The 19,954-nt window shown below is 56.2% G+C and overlaps 2 protein-coding genes across 7 annotated transcripts in view; one reads left to right on the top strand and one right to left on the bottom strand.

Moving 5' to 3' along the window:
* ZNF623 (zinc finger protein 623) overlaps positions 1-19,954 on the bottom strand; it is a 35,624-nt gene that overhangs the window by 1,072 nt on the left and 14,598 nt on the right. The window contains exons 1-3 of one of the 6 annotated variants that reach the window (XR_009516697.1): positions 14,443-19,306; positions 13,462-13,976; positions 12,131-12,257 (exon numbers count right to left, since the gene is read on the bottom strand). The gene's annotated coding sequence lies outside the window, so the exon portion shown is untranslated. Of the gene's footprint in view, positions 1-12,130; positions 12,258-12,282; positions 12,402-13,461; positions 13,977-14,442; positions 19,307-19,954 lie in introns of those variants that run through there. The other 5 variants (XR_009516696.1, XR_009516695.1, XR_009516698.1 and 2 more) reach the window with 5 other exon arrangements.
* CCDC166 (coiled-coil domain containing 166) lies at positions 5,401-8,072 on the top strand. Its single transcript, XM_059995442.1, has 2 exons — positions 5,401-6,575; positions 6,667-8,072. Exons 1-2 carry the CDS (start codon positions 6,135-6,137, stop codon positions 7,561-7,563), a joined length of 1,338 nt encoding a protein of 445 aa, XP_059851425.1. The 5' UTR covers positions 5,401-6,134; the 3' UTR covers positions 7,564-8,072.

Below are 19,954 nucleotides of genomic sequence, written 5' to 3'. Positions count from 1 at the left end.
CCACAGACAGGGAAAGCAGGTTGGTGGCTCCCAGGGGTTGAGGGGAGGGGAGATGGGTAGTGACTGCTTAATGGGTACAGGGTTCCTTCTGGGGGTGATGAAAATGTTTTGTAACCACATAGCAGTGGTGGTTACACAACATTGTGAGGGTACCAAATGCCACTAACGTGTATACTTCAAGATGGTTGATTTCATGTTATGTGATTTCACCTAAAAAAAAAGAAGTTACAAGGCTCGGGAGGAAGCAGCAAAAAGGAAGCCGTATCCAGGAGAGAAATAAGCTGATAGAGCCAGCCCCATGAATGACAGAGATGGTGGAATTGCCAGTGACGCTAAAAACAGCTACCATAAGTATGCTCGAGGACATAAAGAAAGCGTGAATACAGTGAAATCAGAAAGGACAGAGATGGTGGAATTGGCAACGACTCTAAAAACAGCTACCATAAGTATGCTCGTGGATATAAAGAAAGCATGAATACAGTGAAATAAGAAAGGAGAATTATTAAAAAGAACCAAATGGAATTTCTAGAGCCGAAAAATAAATATCTGAAATGAAAAACTCAGTGGATGGACACAGCAGAAAAAATGAGCAGTGAACTCAAATACACAGCAGTATAAACTATCCAAATTGAAACCCACAGGAAAAAAAAAAACCTCACTGACCTGTGGGACAGTGTCAACAAAAGGGGGGTGCAGAAAGCATGTTTGAGAAAGTAATGGCTGAAATTTTTGCCAATTTAAAGAAAAAATTAGATATACACAGATCCAGGAATTTAAATGAAGCCCAGGTAGGAAAAACACAAAGGAACTCGTAACTAAATTGCTGAAAACAGTGATAAAGAAAAAATACTAAAAGTAACCAAAGAAATTTACATGCAGAGGAACAAAAATAAGCATAACTGCAGAGTTTTTATCAGAGAAAAACAATTCAAAGCAGAAGGAAAAGCAATGACATCATTAATGTACTCAGAGGGAAAAAATGTGAATCTAGAGTTCTCGAACCAATCCCTAAAAATGTAGTGTATAGAAAGCATACAGAAGAGATTACAAATGAGAAGCTGGGTACGGTTAAAGTGGAACCCAGCGTTAAAAAATTAGAAGAGTGGCCAAACAGGAGAGGGGATTCTTCAGGCTGGAAATGAACTAAATCTGGTGAGAAACATGGTACCGTGGAAACCGCTGGAGCCTTTAGTGGAAAGCCTCCTGCCAGCGGAAATGGCTGATATAATCATCATTAAATGACTCGTGCATTGATGGAAAGAGGACGTAATTAAATGTTCTGTTATATTAAAAATGTTTTCATATTATTGACATCTTGTAATCAAGAAGACTGATACAGAACATAAAAATAAACATAAAATTAGAAAACTAACAGAGGAATTACGAGTGTCAGGAATGAAAGACTACATTCCTACCAGATCCTTCAAACATTGAAAATAAGGGTTTATTGTCAACAACCTCCCACCAATACATTTGATAACTTAGATGAGATGGCAAGTCCATTGAATGAGTGGGAGTATTACCCAAATATAATCAATAATAAACATAAAGGGCTTCCCTGGTGGCGCAGTGGTTGAGAGTCCGCCTGCCGATGCAGGGGACACGGGTTCGTGCCCCGGTCCGGGAAGATCCCACATGCCGCGGAGCGGCTGGGCCCGTGAGCCATGGCCACTGAGCCTGCGCGTCCGGAGCCTGTGCTCCGCAACGGGAGAGGCCACAACAGTGAAAGGCGCACGTACCACAAAAAAAAAAAAAAAAAAAACATAAAGATAAACTGAAAAACTCTATGGCCACAAGGATGGAGAGAACAGAAGGCCCATCGATGGAAATGGAGGAAGGACTGATCACCACTTGGACAGGCTGAAAGGGATGACAGCTGGACTCACTACGGAGGGTCCGAGGTGAGGAGCGGGCCGAGAGGCCAGGAAGGTCGGCATGCTTGACTCGGAAGGCACAGCTGGGCGTTCCCCCAGCTGCGGGCAGCAGGAAAGGCAAGTGGGAGCCGTAGTAAACTCAGTCGACAAGAGCGGGGCCTGGTGGGAGGGGGCGCGGAGCAGTCCAACGCAGCTGCTGGGGGCAGTGGGACCTCTGGCCCCTGGAGCAGCAGGGACGTGTGCCAGCTAGCAGGCCAGCCCCTCTTCTCCCTGCCTTCCCCCAGGAACCCGCAGCCAAAGGAGGCCTCAGCCCTGCCATTCTGCCGCCAAGAACGTGGCCCTAAGCAGAATTATCCCCAAATCAGTGAGTTTCAGCAAAAAAGGAATTCTGCAGCATGAACTTCATTACATTTACTTAATTATTAAATCAGATTTTCAGTGGACATTTGATTCATCCATTAGTAATTTTTTAATCTGCTATTATGTGTTTTCTCTTGGGGCCATTATTTCTACCCAGTCCAGCTTTCCCTTGTCCAAATATCCTGGCAGATGTAAATTTTGTCAAGTTTTTATTTTCTCATCGGTTGTCAGTTACAGTTTGATTGCGTGCAGTTGTACCTTCGCCTTAGTTTCAAGTGCGGTGTTGACTCGGGGTATTTACTATGCACTGAGAAGTGTGGGGGCTGTGCATTTAATTTTTAGCTGACCCACGGGGAGATCATGTGCAGTTTGGGGGGCCTCATCCAGGAGGCCCAGAGTTAGGGGGAGCGGGCGTGTGGCAGGTCAAACCCCCCAGGTTGAAACGATCTGGCCTAAACCTCCTGCTTCATCCATCACCAGCCTCCTTATGACCCTGGAGACCAGCTCACAGGGGTCGCACCTCCCACACTGCAGAGTGTCACAGTCTGAGTATGGGCCCCACCCCTTCCTTCCCCTCGGCGTCCAAGTCTGAGTAGATATCAGCTGTGTCCCCATGTGTGTCACAGTGTAGCCCACCGCTCACCCTGTTTCCGGTGCAGCCCCCGACCCTGTGGGGTGGACCTGCTGTGCTCCCCTGGGTCTGGGTCTCTGAAGTTGGGCTCCCCTCTCTCCTGCTCCCAGTGTGGGCTATGGACCCAGGTACCCCAGGTCACTCCAGGCACCTGCCTGGGCCCCTCCCAGGAGAGCACCTCGGGGTTGTAGCTGTGGTTGTCTCTAGATCATGTGGCCAGACTTGGAAACGGGGGTCCCCCGAGGGGGTGCGCCCCCCAGCCGGGCGCCTCCTCGTGGCTGTCTCTCAGGGGCATCTGAGCCAGCCCGTGGAGGTGGGCGCTGGCATCGCCATCGGGGCCTCCACAGGGCTCTGGGCCTCCTTCTGTTTGTCATCCTCTTCCTCACAAACAGGTAGGGGAGCACCCCTGGGAGGGGGGGCATGCACACCAACCCGGACCACACCCCGAGGCCCAGCCGCCCCGGTCTGGAGGACCGGGGAGCCAAGCCCACAGGCCCTGGGCTCCAGCGAAGCCTCTCCCCGAAGCTGCGACCCCGCTGACCCTGAGGAGGCCAGGGCCCGGCTCACCGCAGCAGCGTCACCGCAGAGCCCCAGCCGGCCCGCACGTGCTCTGCACATACACGCACCCCGGGGCTCCCGCTGGCTCCCGCCCGCCTTGGCTCATGGGACTCGGGTGGCGGGGCTGCCGTGTCCCTCACTGCACCGCGCGTCTGGACAGGGTACTTCCTCCAGGGGCGCCATGGCTGTGGGAGCTGACGCACATCGTGGCCTGGATCTGGTCCTTCCACCTGGGGCTGACCGTGAGCCTCGTGTGGGTCTGGCACCGATTCCAAGGTACTTGGCTGTGGAGGGGCCGCCACTGGAGGAAGGGTGCCTGGCCCAGGGCCAGCTTAGGTTGGGGTGAGGGGAGGGGGTGGGGCAGGTCTGCAGGCAGCACACAAGCTGGGATATAGGGGAGGGGACAGACTTGGGTCCTGCCCAGGGCACAGAGAACAGCTGGGTCTGGGCTCTCCAGGGCTTGACCTCAGCCAGAGGACGCACTGGATAGACAGGCTCTCCTGGACCTCACTCACATTCCTGCCCATCCTCCCCTTTGCCATGGTGATCGCCATCAGCGCTGCGCTTCTGATCAACGGACAAGGTACCGGGGTGGGACTGAGGCAGCCCTACTGCCAGGCCCCCAGGGTCCCTTTGTCTGACCTCTGCTCAGCATCTGGCCGCCTCTGTGGTGTCAGACTCCCACCGGGGCTGAGCTCCAAGGACAGGGTCTCTGGCATCACCTGAAGCCACCCCCACCTCCACAGGTCCACTTGGCCTTGGCAGGTGGAAGGGTCATAGGCACTGGCCATGTGGCCTCAGGCTGCTGTGGAGTGGGATTCAATTAAAAGCAGCTGGCTCCTCCCTTTGCCCCAGGGCACAGGGCAGGGACAGGAGAGGACTCAGCCAGAGAGGCAGTGCACACAGTGGGAAGAGCCCACCAAGGTCCAAGTCACAGACCCAGTGCTTTCAGGAGTGCGTGGGCAGCTCACTCACTCTGCCTGTTTCTCCATCTGTGAAATGGGAGCAGAGGCCGCTGGAAGTGCTCACCCCCTGGGTCAGACACACAGCCCAACCCCACTGGGACTCCTGAGAAGGGGCGCAAACCCCAAGTCTCCGGAGCTCAGTAGGGAGGGCTCCGAGGCAGAAGGAACAGTAAGTGAGGGCAGGAAGGTGTGCCCTCCGGCGGCCTGTCCAGGCTTGGGGGCAGGGGCTGAGTGGTGAGGGCAGCATCCCAGGAACAAGCCGGTGGGACGTTCTGCCGCAGCCTTCAAGGTCCTTGCAGGCCCCTAGCAGAGCCCGCTGGGGGGAAGGGGCCGGGGTGGGAGGAGAAGGGGGACGGGAGGGGGCAGCCTTGCCAGAAGCTGAGCACACTGCTGGCCCTCTCCCTCCCGGTGTCCTTCCAGCTCGGTGTCCCTGCCAAGAGATGAGTGACCCTCCAGACGCCTCCCGGCCGGAGTCCGAGGGTACTGCAGCCTTGGCCCCGGCAGGGACAGAGACCCCCACGCCATTCACGAAGGGAGGGGGGAAGGACCCCAAGGGTGCGGAGAAGTATCAAGAGTGACACTTGGCTTTGAATCTGGGCCCTTGGAGGTGAGTTCCGTCTCCCGTGGGCGGTGGTGGGACCTGGTGGACACCAGGCACCGCTTTCCCAACACAGTGAGAGAAAGCCACCGGACGTCCGGAGTGGCGGGCATCTCAGCCCGCTTGCAGGCCGGGCGCTCCCCTCTTCCCCGGGACAGGGGCTGCTCCCGGAAACACCCACGCGCCCCGTGGCTGTCGGCGGGGATCGAGCCCGAGGAAACGGAGGGGACAAGGTCCCCTTCTGCCTCTAATCGCCGCGGGGCAGAGGCAAAGCGCAGCCTCTGCGGCCGGGCTGGGCTGGGAGCGCAGAGGTGGACGCTTGCGGCTGGTGGCGGGGGGCGGACCGGGCGGGGTGCGAGGGGCCGGGAAGGAGCCGAGCCCGGGTTGGGCGTGGTTTGGAGGTCTTCCGGGCGGGACCGGGGCTGGGGGCGTGGCGTGGCGTGGCTTCCCTCAGGACTCCACCTTCGATTGCATCCGGATTGCGTAATCGGGAATTGCCCCGCCTGGAAGAACCCGGTCTCGAGGAATCCGGAGACAGAGGAGAACGAAACGCTCGCCACACCTCTTCTGGGAGGAGGCGTTTATGAGCTTTAACGCGAGGACACCTCGCCGGGGAATCGGGAGGCCCGGACGACTTAAAATTTAAAAACCTCTGCCCATCGGTTGCCTTGCTTCGAAACAGAAATTAAAAGACCCAGGTCGACCTAGACACTCCCGCGACAGATGTGTGCGGCGCAGGAGCCCGGGACGGGCAGGGGCGGCCCACGGTGCGGTGTGCTCTGGGAAGGAACAGGGTCCGAGACTGCGGAGGACCGGCCCGGCCTTGAGAGCAGGCCCCGACCCCTCGCAGTCTGTTGCGCAAGCAACGGGCCGGGAGTTGGGGAGGGCGGCTAAGTTCTGTTTCCAGGGAGACCATTCGGCTGACCGCCAACAGAGCTAAAGGTGGACAAACCCCGACGGGCGGCCAAGGTCCTGAAGGAGCCCCCTAGTAAAGGTTGGCGACGATGTCCTGACCCTTGATTGACCCCAAACTCCTGATTCTGCCTCTCCCAACCTCGTGACCCTGAGACGCGTCGAACCCCGCCAGAATCTTCGGGCTGGTCGAGGGGAAGGGCTGAGCTGGAGGAGCGGGCTGGAGGCCTCGACCCATGGTGCCCAAGAGGAAGCGCGGGCCGAGCGCCTGGGGCCGGTCTGGCGCGGCAGGAGAGGGCACCGAGCCGCCGCAATCGGAGAGCGCTCAGTACTTGCAGCGAGAATACAAACTGCTCTCGGAGCAGCTGGACGCCTGCGAGGAGCGCGTCGACCAGGAGCTGCAGGAGAACGCCTTCCTGGACTGCGAGGCGCAGCGCCTGCGCGAGGAGAACCGGCTCTACGCCAGCTACGTGAGCACGCGCGCGCAGCGCTGCGCCAACGCTATCGTCCGGCTGGAGGAGCAGAACCGCGTGGACCTGACGGAGATCCACCGGCAGCGCGCAGAGCTGGCGTCGCTCTACCGCCGGCGTGAGGAGGGGGTGTGCGCGCAGCTGCTGGAGATGGAGACGCGCGCGGCGCAGATGGCGCGACAGGTGCAGGAGCTGCAGCCCTACAAGGCCAGTACGCGCCCCCGCGGGAGGGCCGGGCGCGGGCAGGGCGAGGTGGGTGCACGCCGCGGACCGGAGCTGACCCGCGGCCCCGCCGCAGGAGCTGCAGCTGGAGCAGCTGGCCCGGATCCGGGCGCTGGAGCGCGAGCTGCTGCATATGCGCGTGGAGCACATGCAGCTGCTCCATCGCATGAAGCGGTGTTTCCAGGAGGAAAAAGCAGCCTTCGAGCGCGAGGCGCGCCAGCGCGTGCAGTCCCTGGCGTGGCGCGCGGAGCGGGAGGCGGCGCGCGCGCTCATCGCGCACACACAGGCCATCAGAGAGGACAACGGGCGCCTGCGGCAGGAGCTGCTGCGGCTGCAACGCCGGGCCCAGGTGCTGCACGACACGCGGCGCCAGTTGCTGGAGCAGCGTGAACAGCTGCGGCGCGAGCACGAGGACATGCGGAACCTGGCCCACGTGCACAGCTGGCTGCGCCGGGGCCCCGAGGGCCCGCCGCTTTGGCAACCGCCGCTGGCCAACTCGCACCCTGAGCACTTCGCCTCCACCACGATCCAGTCGCGCGCGACCTCCTGGGCCCCATCAGTCTCGGCCTCCCGGAAGCCGTCTCAGGTCTCGTGGCGCGCGGCCTCTTGGGCCCCATCGTTGCTGTCGAAGCTCGCGGTTCCCTGGGTCCCGTCATTGGTCCCGTCGCGTGTTGGCTCCAGGGTCCTGTCGCTGGCCCCTTCGAAGGCGGAATCACGGGTCCCATGCCAGGACCCATCGCATGCGAGCTCCAGGGTCCCGTCCTTGACCTTGTCGCGCCCAGGCTCCCGAGTCCCGTCCCTGACCCCGCCACGCCTGGATTCCTGGGCCCCTTCGCGGTCCTCATTGCGTGCCGCCTCACAGAACACCACCCTCTTTGGGAAGTCCGTCCCCGGGTCGGGCTCTTCCCGTCCCCCAGTCGAAGGAGACCGTGAATGTGACGCTGCAGGCGAAGGCGCCTTGGGGAGATCCTGAACTTACCCGGAGGAAGGCCAATGAGGCCAGACGGTGCGGGGGAGACGGGGGTGCGCAGGACGCGGATTTGGTGAGTGGATTATCAATAAAGGTGTGACCCCCCTCCCCACCCCTCTCGGCTCTGGCACCGCCTGCTTCGCTGTCCCGCATTTCTGGCCGGCGCAGGGACCACTCATTATGGCTCCCAGTTTCCAAGCTGCAAGGTAGCTTGATCGTCCTGTGCCCTGTGTGTCTGCCAGGATTGAGCATCCCTCAACCCCACAGCTGACCTCTGGCAGGGGCAGAGGGAGCTGGCCACGCCATCGTCCTGCCCATGAGGGCTGAAGTCTGGTGGCAGAGATGGACATCACGGGCATGGACAGGTAGTATGAGAGCAGGAAGGGAGTCTGGCGGGCCAGGGAGGAGCTGGTCCACTGCGTGTGGCGGCCGGGAGGGCCAGCGTGGTTTGAGCTGCTCAAGAGAGCCATGGGGGGGGGGCGTGGGCTTTGTTCTGGCGCCACGGGGAGCCACAGGCGTTTTTATGTTTAACCTATTGTTTTTTTGTTTGTTTTTGCCGCGCCCTGCGGCTTGTGGGATCCTAGATCCCTGACCAGGGATTGAACCCGGGCCCTGGCAGTGAAAGTCCTAACCACTGGACCTCCAGGGAGTTCCGGGGGGGAGGGTAATTTTAAATTTTGATTTAGCTGTCAGTCCAAGTGCACGGAGGCCAGTTAGTACGCTCTCCCTCACCTGTGGTTTGCATTCATCAACGGCTGCATTGGGGAGGTGGAGCGTGGGGGAGACCAGGGCGGATGCGCCACCGTGGCCCATGGACCTGGACCCTGTGGAGGGAGGAGTTCAGACCGCAGCTTTCAAACAGAGCCCCCCCAGCCCCCGCCAACCTTGCCGTGGAAATTTAGTTAAATGTTCTGGTTCTGGGTTGGAAGTGCTGGTGGGGGGCTGGCAGCATCAAACACAAATTCTCTGAGAAGAGTTCACTTGAGGGACTTCCCTGGTGGCGCAGTGGTTAAGAATCCGTCTGCCAATGGAGGGGACACCGGTTGGAGCCCTGGTCTGGGAAGATCCCACATGCCACGGAGCAACTAAGCCCGTGCGCCACAACTACTGAGCCCGTATGCCACAACTACTGAAGCCCGCGCGCCTAGAGCCCGTGCTCCGCAACAAGAGAAGCCACCGTAACGAGAAGCCCACGCACTGCAATGAAGAGTAGCCCTGCTCGCCCCAACTAGAGAAAGCCCGTGCGCATCAGCGAAGACCTAACGCAGCCAAAAAATAAATAAATAAATCTATTCAAAAAAATGAAATCTTGTTATCAATAGGTTCTTTTTTTTTTTTCCCTCCATTGCGGTGTGTGGGCTTTTCATTGCGGTGGCTTCTCTTTGCAGAGCACAGGCTGTAGGCGCTTGGGCTTCAGTAGTTGTGGCACGTGGGCTCAGTAGTTGTGGCTTGCGGGCTCTAGAGCGCACGCTCAGTAGTTGTGGTGCACGGGCTTAGTTGCTCCGCGGCATATGGGATCTTCCCAGACCAGGGCTCGAACCCGTGTCCCCTGCATTGGCAGGTGGATTCTTAACCACTGCGCCACCAGGGAAGGCTTATAACAACATTTTAGTTTTGCCTGGACTTTTGTTAAGCCACAAATTAGACATTGTTACTCTTTGTGAAAATTCATCCACTTGCATCCTTAGCATTTGGGACACATCTGTATGTACGTTATGCTTTGATAAAAAGTTCACATTCAGAACCCTGTTGGGCTGATTCTGGTAGTTCCTTCTTCCTTGCACAGCTTTCCAGCATCTCCCTCTTAACAAGCTGCTCAAACTCAGCCCTGGTCTGCCCGGCAGGCTGCCAGCTGACGGTGCCTGTGGGGATGGAGGAGAGCCACCCCATAGGCCCCGAGGAAGTGGAGCAACAGGAACTCCCCATGCCTTGCTGGAGGGGATGCAGACTGCTGCAGCCACTCAAAGAGACAATTTGGTGGTTTCTCACAAAATTAACATACTTGTATAATATGATCCAGCAATGACACTCCAACCCAAGGGAACTGAGAACTTATGTCCACACAAAAACCTGCACATGTACGTTTATAGCAGCTTTGTTCATAACTGACAAAACTTGGGAGCAACCCAGATGTCCTCCAGTAGGTGAGTAGATAAATACATGGTGGTCCATCCAGAAAATGAAATATTAATCAGCACTAAAAAGAAATGAGCTATCAGCCGTGGAAAGACACGGAGGAACCTTAAATGCAAATCACTAAATGAAAGAAGCCAACCTAAAAAGGCTGCACGTTGCATGATTCCGACTCTGTGACATTCTGGGCAAGTCAGAACCATGGCGACAGTTAAAAGATTAGTGGTTGGGCTTCCCTGGTGGCGCAGTGGTTAAGAATCCGCCTGCCAATGCAGGGGACACGGGTTCCAGCCTTGGTCTGGGAAGATCTCACATGCCGTGGAGCAACTAACCCTGTGCGCTGCAACTACTGAGCCTGCGCTCTAGAGCCTGCGAGCCACAACTACTGAAGCCCACGGGCCTAGAGCCCATGCTCCACAACAAGACAAGCCACTGCAATGAGAAGCCCACACACCGCAACAAAGAGTAGCCCCCGCTCTCCACAACTAGAGAAAGCCCGCACGCAGCAACGGAGACCCAAAGCAGCCCAAAGTAATTTTTTTTTAATTATTAAAAAAAAAAAAAAAGACAGAGACACAGAGGACCACACCTGTGTCAGCAGAGCCGAGGCTGGAGCCCTGTGGCCACAAGCCAAGGGGTGCCAAGGATGGCCGGCGCCATGAGAAGCTGGAGAGAGGGAGGCTTCAGAGGCAGCACGGCCCGGCTGGTGCCTTGACCTCACACTCTGGCCTGTAGAGCTGAGACAGTAAGTTCTGTTGTCCTCAGCCACCCAGATTGTGGCACTTCGTCACGGCCGTCCCAGGAGACCGATACAGCCATGCATGCAGACATCAGCTCAGGAGGTGGCCTCCCGGGGGACACGTGTCACGACGCTGTTAGAAGAATGGGGACGCGGAAGGGCCACAAGAGATGGACAAAAGCACCCGTAGAAGGACGTGGAGAGAACGAGTCCATTATTTTGAGGACAAGAAACCAAAACCACGTGCTTATTTTCACAGCACAGGACGGGCGCTTGAGGACACACTCCGCCATCCGCAGACCATCCCTCGGGCCGGGGGAGGGGGTCTTTCGCTCTTTGCCGTTTCCCAGAGGGAGATACTTCATTTACTGTGAGGCTCATTTGACCCCTAACCTGGAATAAATCTCACTAAAACAATACGACTGGCTCCCTTTTCTAGACAAAAGTTGCCCGATTTATCGGCCAAGGGAGCCAGGACCTCACCCCTCTCCCTGGGGTGAACGTCCACAGGAACTCCTGGGGAGGGGCGTCCAGCGGGTCACGAAGGACAGGGACGAAGCAGCAACGACCCACCGGCTTGGGTTTTCTGGGCCCCAAATGGGAGGTGTGGGATGCTCTGCTCTGCGGGCCAGGTCCCGCGGCAGCTGCTCAGGGACAGATCGCACGTGGTGGGTGCATCCGGGGAGAAGGTGTGCGGAGGGGTGGACGCCTCGGGCACCAGGGGCACACCCGTCCCTTTCCACCAGCCATGGGACAGCCCACTGCTGAGAAGGCTGGTGCTTCCTAAGGACACCTGCCCCTGGGGACGTGCGGACAGGGAGCTGAGGTGCAGACCTACCTTACTGCGCCTTCACCACCACGCTTCTCCCCCCAGGGTGCCGCGTCCAGCAGAGGGTTCGCAGGGAGCCGTGCACAAGGACACAAGGAGGCAGCTGCGTCCCTGCCGTCTGCCCGCTGCCACTCCCTCAATGCGTTCGCCACCAGGGCCTGCCCAGCCGGGCACAGAGGAAACTGCAGGCTGGGACAAGCCAGCCAGCAAGGGGAGCCGGATGCGCCCCCTGTTCGGCAGCCACTGGTATCACTCGATAATCGTCATCAGATGGAGCGTAGCTAATGGCACAGTTAATTCCACACGATGGCGGCACGAGGTGAAGCATCACAAAGGAGGAAAAGCCAGAAACAGGCGACCTGGACGCACGGCCAGCTGGGCTGCAGGACAAGCCCAAAGACCCAAGACAGGCCATCCCAGCTTGCACTCCAAGGCCACCTGAAGGCCTCCACCACTCCACACGTGGGGTGGGAGCAAACCAGGCACTTCCCTGCTCACAGCTCTGAGCTGGAAGGAAAATATAAGCACTGGCACAAAAGTTTGGATTTTATAAATAAGAAAAGCCACTCGGATGTTCCAAAGGGCACATTTCTATTTATTCCAGAGGGCCATGGGCCCCGCGCCCTTAAGGCCTCCCTGGCCATGATGGGGCCACCCTGAAGCAGCAAGGCCCTTCCCCAGCTGGGCTGTGGGCAGGACTGACCCAGAGAAGCTTCTGCTATAAACTGAATTGTATCCCCCGTCCCAAATCCCGTGTTGAAACCCTAACCCCAGTGTGGTCCCGTTTGGAGGTGGGGCCTCTGGGAGGTGATGAGGTGAGATGAGGTTGTCGGGTGGGGCCCCGTCATGGGATTAGAGCCCTTATAAAAGGAAGAGACACCAGCGCGCTCTCTCCCTTCCCCACGTGAGCACACAGTGCGGAGGTGCCGTCTGCAAGCCGGGAGGTGGGTCCTTGTCAGAACCGGCCACCTGATCTCCGACTTCCAGCCTCCAGAACTGTGAGAAATAAACTTCCACCGTGTCAGCCTCCTGGTCTGTGGTGTGTTGCTATGGCAGCCCGAGCAGACTGACACAGCTTCGTAACTTGATAACTTAATGGCGATTTTCAGTATGTATTAATGAACTTAGAATATAAATATCCTGTAAAATGAGAAAAAAAATGTAGGAAAGTTCCAAACATACTCATCACTTAGCTTCAACAACTCATTTTGCCAATACTGTTTTGTCTTTCTTCTTTTAATTAGAATTTTAAAGCAAATCCCATACATTATGCCATTTCACCCATAAATTTGTCAGAATGCATCCTTCTTAAGGACTTTTAAAAACAGAACCACACTGTCATTATCACAGCAAACTCCTTAATACCACCTAATACCCAATCCATGTTCAAATTTCCATGATTGTCTCAAAAAAGCCTTTTTACAACTGGTTTGCTCAAATCGGGGAGAGGTGGTCCCTCAGTGCAATGCCTCTGGGGCTCTGCTAGCTCCTCATGGCCCCCCATGTTTTTCTCTCTGGAATTCAGACAAAAATTAAAATCCTTCACCAAGCCTTTGGATAACCTGAAATAGCGTTCCCACGAGCAAGGGGGACAGGTGTCCTGCCCAGTGACCAAGTCTCCAAGTGCGAGCCGGTGCCCTAGAGAAGCCCACTCTGCAGGTTTTTACTTCGGGGCTGGGCAAGCAAAGACGCCTGGAGTCTGGAACAAAGAGTCGCCTCTCCCCGCAAGTCTCCCTGATGTGAACATGGCCAGAGGACCCCCACGCACACCTCCACTTCCCCGCGCCTGTGGGTCCCCTGATGCCTCGTCAGGAAGCCCAGATGGTGGACGCCCTTCCCGCAGCGGCTCCGGCGGGTGCTGAGGCCCTGGGGCCCGCAGAGCCTTGCCGCACAGGGAGGCCTTCCCGCCGTCGCCACGCGGTGAGGCTCACGCTCCAAGCAGGCCTGGCGATGCGGGCCCAGGCGGCCTCTCAGGCTGAAGGCCTGTCCGCACACCTCGCAGCCGAAGGGCTGCTCTTTTCTGTAGTTCCTCTGGTGTCGCAGAAGGTCCGGGACCCACCTGAAGGTCCGGCCACACTGGAAATGCTCAAAGGCAAAGCCACTGCCCACCCCACCCCTGGCTCGAGGGCTGCCAGAAGCGATTACAGTGTCTCCACTGGTAAAGGGCCTCCCTTGCCCGGTGGAGGAAACAGGCACTTACACAGGCTGGCAGCGAGACAGGAGAAAATCCACACAATGTGTCTTATCAGCTCACTCCCATCTAATTAGGGATTCACTCCAAGAAAGTGGCCCAGCAGTGAGAAAGGAGCACACAGACGAGCTGAAACTATAAATGGTGGAAAGCTGAAAATGAACTCAAACGCTCACCCGGATGAGGCCAGTTAGGTCAACGCTGGTGTCACCCGTAGGAGGGAGGGCTGTAACGCTGGGCGGTCACCTAAAGAGCCAGGTAGCACCTTACATACTTGTGTTTACACAGGAACAAAGACACCAGTCAGGATAGAGACTGTGCTCTCAGTTCCCCTAACCAGCCCCCGCTCCTGGGTTGGGGGAGGGTGCCGGGGACGGGGACCCACATCCTTCTGAACCACTCACCCTCGGCTTCCCTCCAACCTGGCACCCGAGACCCTCTCTGTCTTGGGGCTCCTCACAGCCCAGTGTCTGCCCGGCTGGTCTCATTCCCACACGTCTGCTCGATCTCACTTCTGAGGGAATCTGAAATGAAAAACAAAAGACCACCACAGTCACCACCGCCCGTAAGGGCAGGAGGCGCCCTCACCATCCCTGGGACGAGCACAAGGAATAAGTCACCTGCCCGCGGCCACACACGAAGCCCCTCAGAGCAGGGCTGTCAGGCCCGAGACCTCATGCCGGGCGTGCACCTGCTGGGGCGGCCGCGAGGTTGGAGCACCCACACCCTCTCAGGCCCCCCGCTGTGCACACCCACGGCGCCCGCCGGCTCGGCACGCAGCAGAGCAGCGCTCCGTGCAGGGGCGGGGCGCCAGCCCGGGTTTCCAGGGTCCGGTCAGACAGCATCTCCTGCCCACGGTCCCAGTGGGAGGGGAGAACGTCATCGGTGGGTGCTGGGCGCTGATCTCCCCTGGGAGCAGAGGGAGACCCTGGGGACCCCTCCGCACTTCCTGAAACGCGGGTCTCTCCCGTCCCACAACCCGCGGCTCACCCCAGTGTTCCAGGCGAGAGATGCGGCCAGGTATGGGGCCTCGAAATCCTCCAAGGAGAGAAGAGGTGTGGTTTTCTGTATAGAAGACCAAGCGAGGGTGCAGGCCAGCCCTGGGGGCAACGTCCAGGAAGCCACCCCAAAGCAGAGAGGACGGACAGGGAGGAGGGAGCCAGGGCCAAACCGTGACAGGCTCTCCCCACCCTCCTTGCCGGCGGGGCCAGGTCTAACAGTGGACGGGTCTCAGGAAGGAAGAGTGGGCTGCCTCCAGGGCAGCATGAAGAATGCCCTTGGCCAGACTTGGTGCAGGACGGCCCCTCCACAGACACAGGACAAGAGCTCCAGCTCCCACACCCCCTTAGCCTGAACTCGAGGCCCTGGCGCCATCGAGGGACTGGATGGGCTCTGCAGGCTGAATTCAGCCGAGCTCCTGAAACTGCCGGCATCACACCCCGGCCCAGCACCCTCTGGCCAGGGTCCGCACACCGCCACCACTCTTCCCTTGAGGAGTGCATGGCCACCTGCAACACAAACAGCTCCCGCCAGGAGCAGGACGTCAGACATGGCCGCTCCTGAGGCTGCAGGACAGTAAATGGAGAGAAGCTGAAACGCACGTGTCTGGAAGAAAAGGCGGGGGGCCAGGGGCTCTCAAAGGAGAAGAAACCTCAAGAGGCCTGAAGCTGAGGCTCAAGGGAAGGCTCCTGTCATGGACTGAATGTCTGTGTCCCTCAGATTCATCTGCGGAAGCCCTAACTCCCAGTACGGCTGCATTTGAAGGTGGGGCCTCTAGGGAAGTATTTAAGGTTAAAAAAGGTCATAGGGTGGGGCCCTGATCCGATAGGACTAGGGTCCTCGTAAGAAGAGACACCAGAGCACTCTTGCACCCTCTTCCTCTCTCTCTCCTTCTACAAGCCAGGAAGCGGGCCCTCACCAGAACCAACCATGCCAGCACCCTGATCTGGGACTTGCAGCCTCCAGACTGTGAGAAATCAACCAACAAATGCGTGTGTGCGGAGTTACGGCAGCTTCAGCAGACTAAGCACCTAGAGAGGCAAGTGCATTTTCATGTTTTCTGTAACACCCACTATGGTCTCAATGTAACTGAATCACATCTCCCCCCACTCCGTAAGACAGAGCTGGCAGGCAGGCAGGCAGGCACAGACCTCTGGAGCCCCCATGGTGGACCACTCCCACGGGTGGGCTGGGGGCTGGGGTCCTGGTCAGCCTGCAGGGCCCAGGGAGGTGGTGCTCACCGGGGACACATCCGTGGGAACAGCAGAGGCCTTTGGGGAGACGTGTGGGCCCCTCCGGGGAAAGGCAGGTGCTGAGGGCTGATCTGTGAGACAAAGAAAGTGAGTGAGAGCTGCAGCCCTGAAGCCCCCACCTGACCCCAAGAGCCCTGAACCTTCTCAGTGCACCAAGGGAGATTCAGGAAAACCAGTGACACAAGCCCATGCACGCTCCATAATGGAAGGGGAATTTGGGGGTCAGGTGGGGGCCAGTATCACTGTAAGTGCCCTGGGTCCCCCACCCCCATACACATGGACCCTGACATTCCAGAGAGCAAGCCACAGGCTGTCACCAAATGGTGGCGAGACCATCATTTATGGCTGAAAACCAGCAGCTCAGCCGCAGACAAATGATTGGACAGTTGGGGGCTAAACCCCACCCTGTGTGCTTCCCCAGGAGACAGGAGCAGGCTGGCCCATGCCCGCAGCAGTGCACACATGAACGTTCTCGGGCACTTTCCCCCAAATCAAATTCTTCCACCAGAGCTTCATTATTCTTCACCAAGTCCTGGGAATAAGAGCAAGCTCCCCTAAACCGTGCCGACGTGGTCTGCTCAGACCCTACTTCTGCCCCCAGGTTTGTTCAGAACCACCCTCCTCAGGATCCCAAAGTCTCCGGCCACAGTGAGTGCCTGTGTCTTTCCTGGGTGAAGTGCGGAGCCCCGAGATGCAGAAGAGGACAGTTCCCAAGACGCCCAGAGAAAGGGGCCAGCTGGATGAAGATGCCTAGTTCCCCACATCAGGGATGAAAGAACAAGGTCACACTATAGATCCTACAGATGTGAAAAGTACCGTTACTTCCGCTATGACCAACTCTATGCCAACAAGTTCTGCAACTGAGATGAAATGGACAAATTCCCTTATAAACACAAAGTTATGAAACTTACAAAAAACAGAAAAAACCCCTGTCACAGAGAAAACACCAGACCCAGCTGATTCACTGGTCAACCCTACCAAATCCTTAAAGAAGCCTATACCAACCTCAGAAGTCTGTAGAATGACAAAGAGCAAACCTTTTCCAGCCTGTGTCATGAAGCCAGCAAAGCCTCGACACAAAAACCTGAGAAAGACATCATAAGACAAGAAGCTTACAGGCCAGTGTCTCTCATAAGCAGACACAGAAATGCTTAACAAAACATTAGGAAGCCCAGTACAGCAATTTACTGAAAGAGCTCTGTGTCATGACCAAGTTTATGCCCAAAACACAAGGTTGGTTTGCTCTCCATTCCCGGGAGTGAGGGACTCCAGGGCTGGAAAGATTCAGAGAGCTTCCAGGTTGGTGAACACGTGGAGATGTGAGAAGAGAGCAGTGTTTAGAGAGGCCTTGGAAGCTCCGGGCCCTTTCCCCATACTTTTCCTAAGCAACTTCCCCCTGCTGTTCCTGAGCCTTATTCTTTTATCATGAACCAGTGATCCAGTAAGTAAAATGTTTCTCTGAGTTCTGTGAACTGCTCTAGCAAACAGGTCAAACCCAAGGCAGAGGCTGTGGGAACCTGCAGATCTATAGCCAGTCAGTCAGAATCACTGGTGGCAGCCTGGACTTGAGACTGGTGTCTGAAGTGTGGGGAGAGGGGCAGTCCTGTTGGACTGAGCCCTTAACTTGTGGGATCTGATATTACCTCCAGGTAGAGACGGTCATAATTCAGTTAGCTGCTTGGTGGTGTGGGAAAAAACCACACATCCGACCTAGGAATATATTTAACAAAGGATGTACAAGTCTTCTACTCTCAGAATTACAAAACAATGCTGAGCAGATTAAGTTGGAAATAAATTGAGCGATATCCCCTGTTTATGGGTATTAAGTTGTCAATTCTCCCTAAACTGATCTAGAAATTCAACACCACTCCAAGCAAAATCACAGCAGTTGTTTTGGGGTTTTGTTTGTAGAAACAGACAGGGTGATAATAAAAGTTATATGGAAAAGCAAATGACCTCAAATCACCCACCTTGAAGAACAAAGTTGGAAGACTCACACTCCTTGATTCTAAGACTAACTACAGTAATTAAGGCAGTGTGGTACTGGCAAAAGCATAGATATAGATCAATGGAGCAGCAGAGACTGCAGAGACAGGCCCACACACACAGTTAGGTGTTTTACGACAAGGGCATCAGTAATTCAAAGGGTAAAAGTTGTTATTTTTTTTCAATTAATGGTGCCAGAACAATAAGGGGGAAAATTAACCTTAACACACCCTCCCTAACACCATACCCCAAACTAATTCAAGGTCGATCTTGGGCCTAAATGTGAACGCTGAAACTATAAAGTTTCTAGAAGAAAAAAATTGAAGAATATTTTCATAACCTTGGGGTAGCAGAGATTTCATTGGTGGGACCCCAAAAGCACTCACCTTAAAATTTTTTAATTCATAAATTGGACTTTTTCAAAATTAAAAGTCTCTGCTTATCAAAAGACAGTTAAGAAATAAAAAGGCAAGCCACGGACTGGGAGAAAATATTTCCAATATATATATATCTGACAAAAGACTCGTATCCAGAACTAGAACTCTCACAAACCAGTAAGAAAAAGAAAAATGAAACTCAAAATAGGAAAGAATATTTGGACTCTTCCACCAAAAGATATACATGGCCGGGCTTGCCTGGTGGTGCAGTGGTTGAGAGTCCGCCTGCCGATGCAGGAGAGACGGGTTCGTGCCCTGGTCCGGGAAGATTCCACATGCCGCGGAGCGGCTGGGCCCGTGAGCCATGGCCGCTGAGCCTGCGCGTCCGGAGCCTGTGCTCCGCAACGGGAGAGGCCCGCGTACCGCAAAAAGAAAAAAAAAAAAAAAGATATACATGGCCTATAAACACATGAACAGGTGCACTGGGCACAGGTGTCATGGGCAGTGCTTAGCATGAGAGCCTGAGCTCCTCCACCCACTAATAATGATCACAGCGATAAATAAGAAGAGCTCCCTGCACTGGGCATCCACTATGGACTATATAAATGGGCTGGAGTTGGCCGGCTGGAAAGCAGACAGTAAGGGGGAGAACTCTATGAGATACTGCTACCGAACCAGACTTGGGTCTGTTCGCCTGTGCACAGTAAAGCCAATCTACTGACACTGGGCTGTGGGGAAGGAAAGTACAGCACTTACTGCAGGCACCAAGCAATGAGAATGGGCAGCTCATGCTCAAAAGACCTGAACTCTCTGATGGTTCTCAGGGAAGGGGTCTTAAGAGCAGTGTGAGAGAGGGGCTGCAGGGTGTGTGATCAGCTCGTGCATAATTCTTGGATTGGTTGGCATCAAGGTGAAGTTTCAAGCATCATCAACCTTCTGGTTTCAAGCAGTCTACGGTCTGTTCTTGCAATCAGCAGTTTTCATCTGGTGGGTTGGCTTCCTGGAAATACAACTTAGGAACGCGTGTCAGGCCTTTATCGCTATCTTTCAGGGAACTGGGAGTTCGGTGATTCTGCTATGTGGCAGATTTATAGTCTAAATTGTCACCAGCGCCCCAGCCCAACAGCTATTCTTTGTTTCTACATCTTCACATTTCCCAATCATTAACTCTTGAGCCAGCCTTTTACTTCAAAAGAGAAGGACACAGGGGCTTGTATAACGTTTCAATACGGCCAGAGAAGTGGGCAAGGGCTGGAGTACCCAAGGCATCCTGGGCCATGGCTATACATGAAAGGGCAGGGACCGTCTAATACCACACCTCTGTGATCCGTGCACTTCAGAAAGACCCCCACACACACACACTGCGGTGAGCCAATCAGAAGGCGGCAGGACAAGACCGGGTCGGGGAGACAGGGAGACGACCACCGACCACTTAGGAGGTCGAGGGGAGAGATGAAAGGGGCCGGGAGGTAGACGTGGAGGGTGGGAACGGAGACAGGCGGGAAAGACTCAAGGTCACCACGGAGCTAGAACGCCAGTCACTTTGCGTGATGGTCTGGGGCTAGAGGATGCGGCTCCCACCTGCGGAGGAGCCCCGAGCGGGGTGTTTTTCATACTAAGCCGGCAGCTGGGCACAGTGTCTGGCTCCCACCGGAGCGGTCCAGGCTGGACTCGCAAACGTGGAGGGCGCCCACGACCACGGACGGGGCCGCCCGGGGAGGGCGCAGCTGGAAGAGGAAACGGGCCCGAGGCGGAGGACGCGCCGGGAGGGACCTGAGGCGGGCGGGCGCGCGCACGCTGACCGACAGGTGGGCCCCTATAGGTAAGCCTAACCAGACCTCCGCGAGGACGGGATCTGGAAGAGCCGCGGCGCGCGAGCGAGAAGGA

The sequence above is a fragment of the Delphinus delphis genome, chromosome 17 (assembly GCF_949987515.2).
Source record: "Delphinus delphis chromosome 17, mDelDel1.2, whole genome shotgun sequence".
In the NCBI taxonomy this organism is placed as follows: domain Eukaryota; kingdom Metazoa; phylum Chordata; class Mammalia; order Artiodactyla; family Delphinidae; genus Delphinus; species Delphinus delphis.
This window is presented reverse-complemented; position numbering and strand designations above follow the sequence as displayed.

Excerpts from the sequence above, each read along its gene's own strand:
- CCDC166 (XM_059995442.1), top strand. The coding sequence starts at position 6,135 with ATGGTGCCCAAGAGGAAGCGCGGGCCGAGCGCCTGGGGCCGGTCTGGC. Across the intron at positions 6,576-6,666 it reads AGGAGCTGCAGCCCTACAAG|GAGCTGCAGCTGGAGCAGCT; the intron begins GCCAGTACGCGC and ends GCCCCGCCGCAG.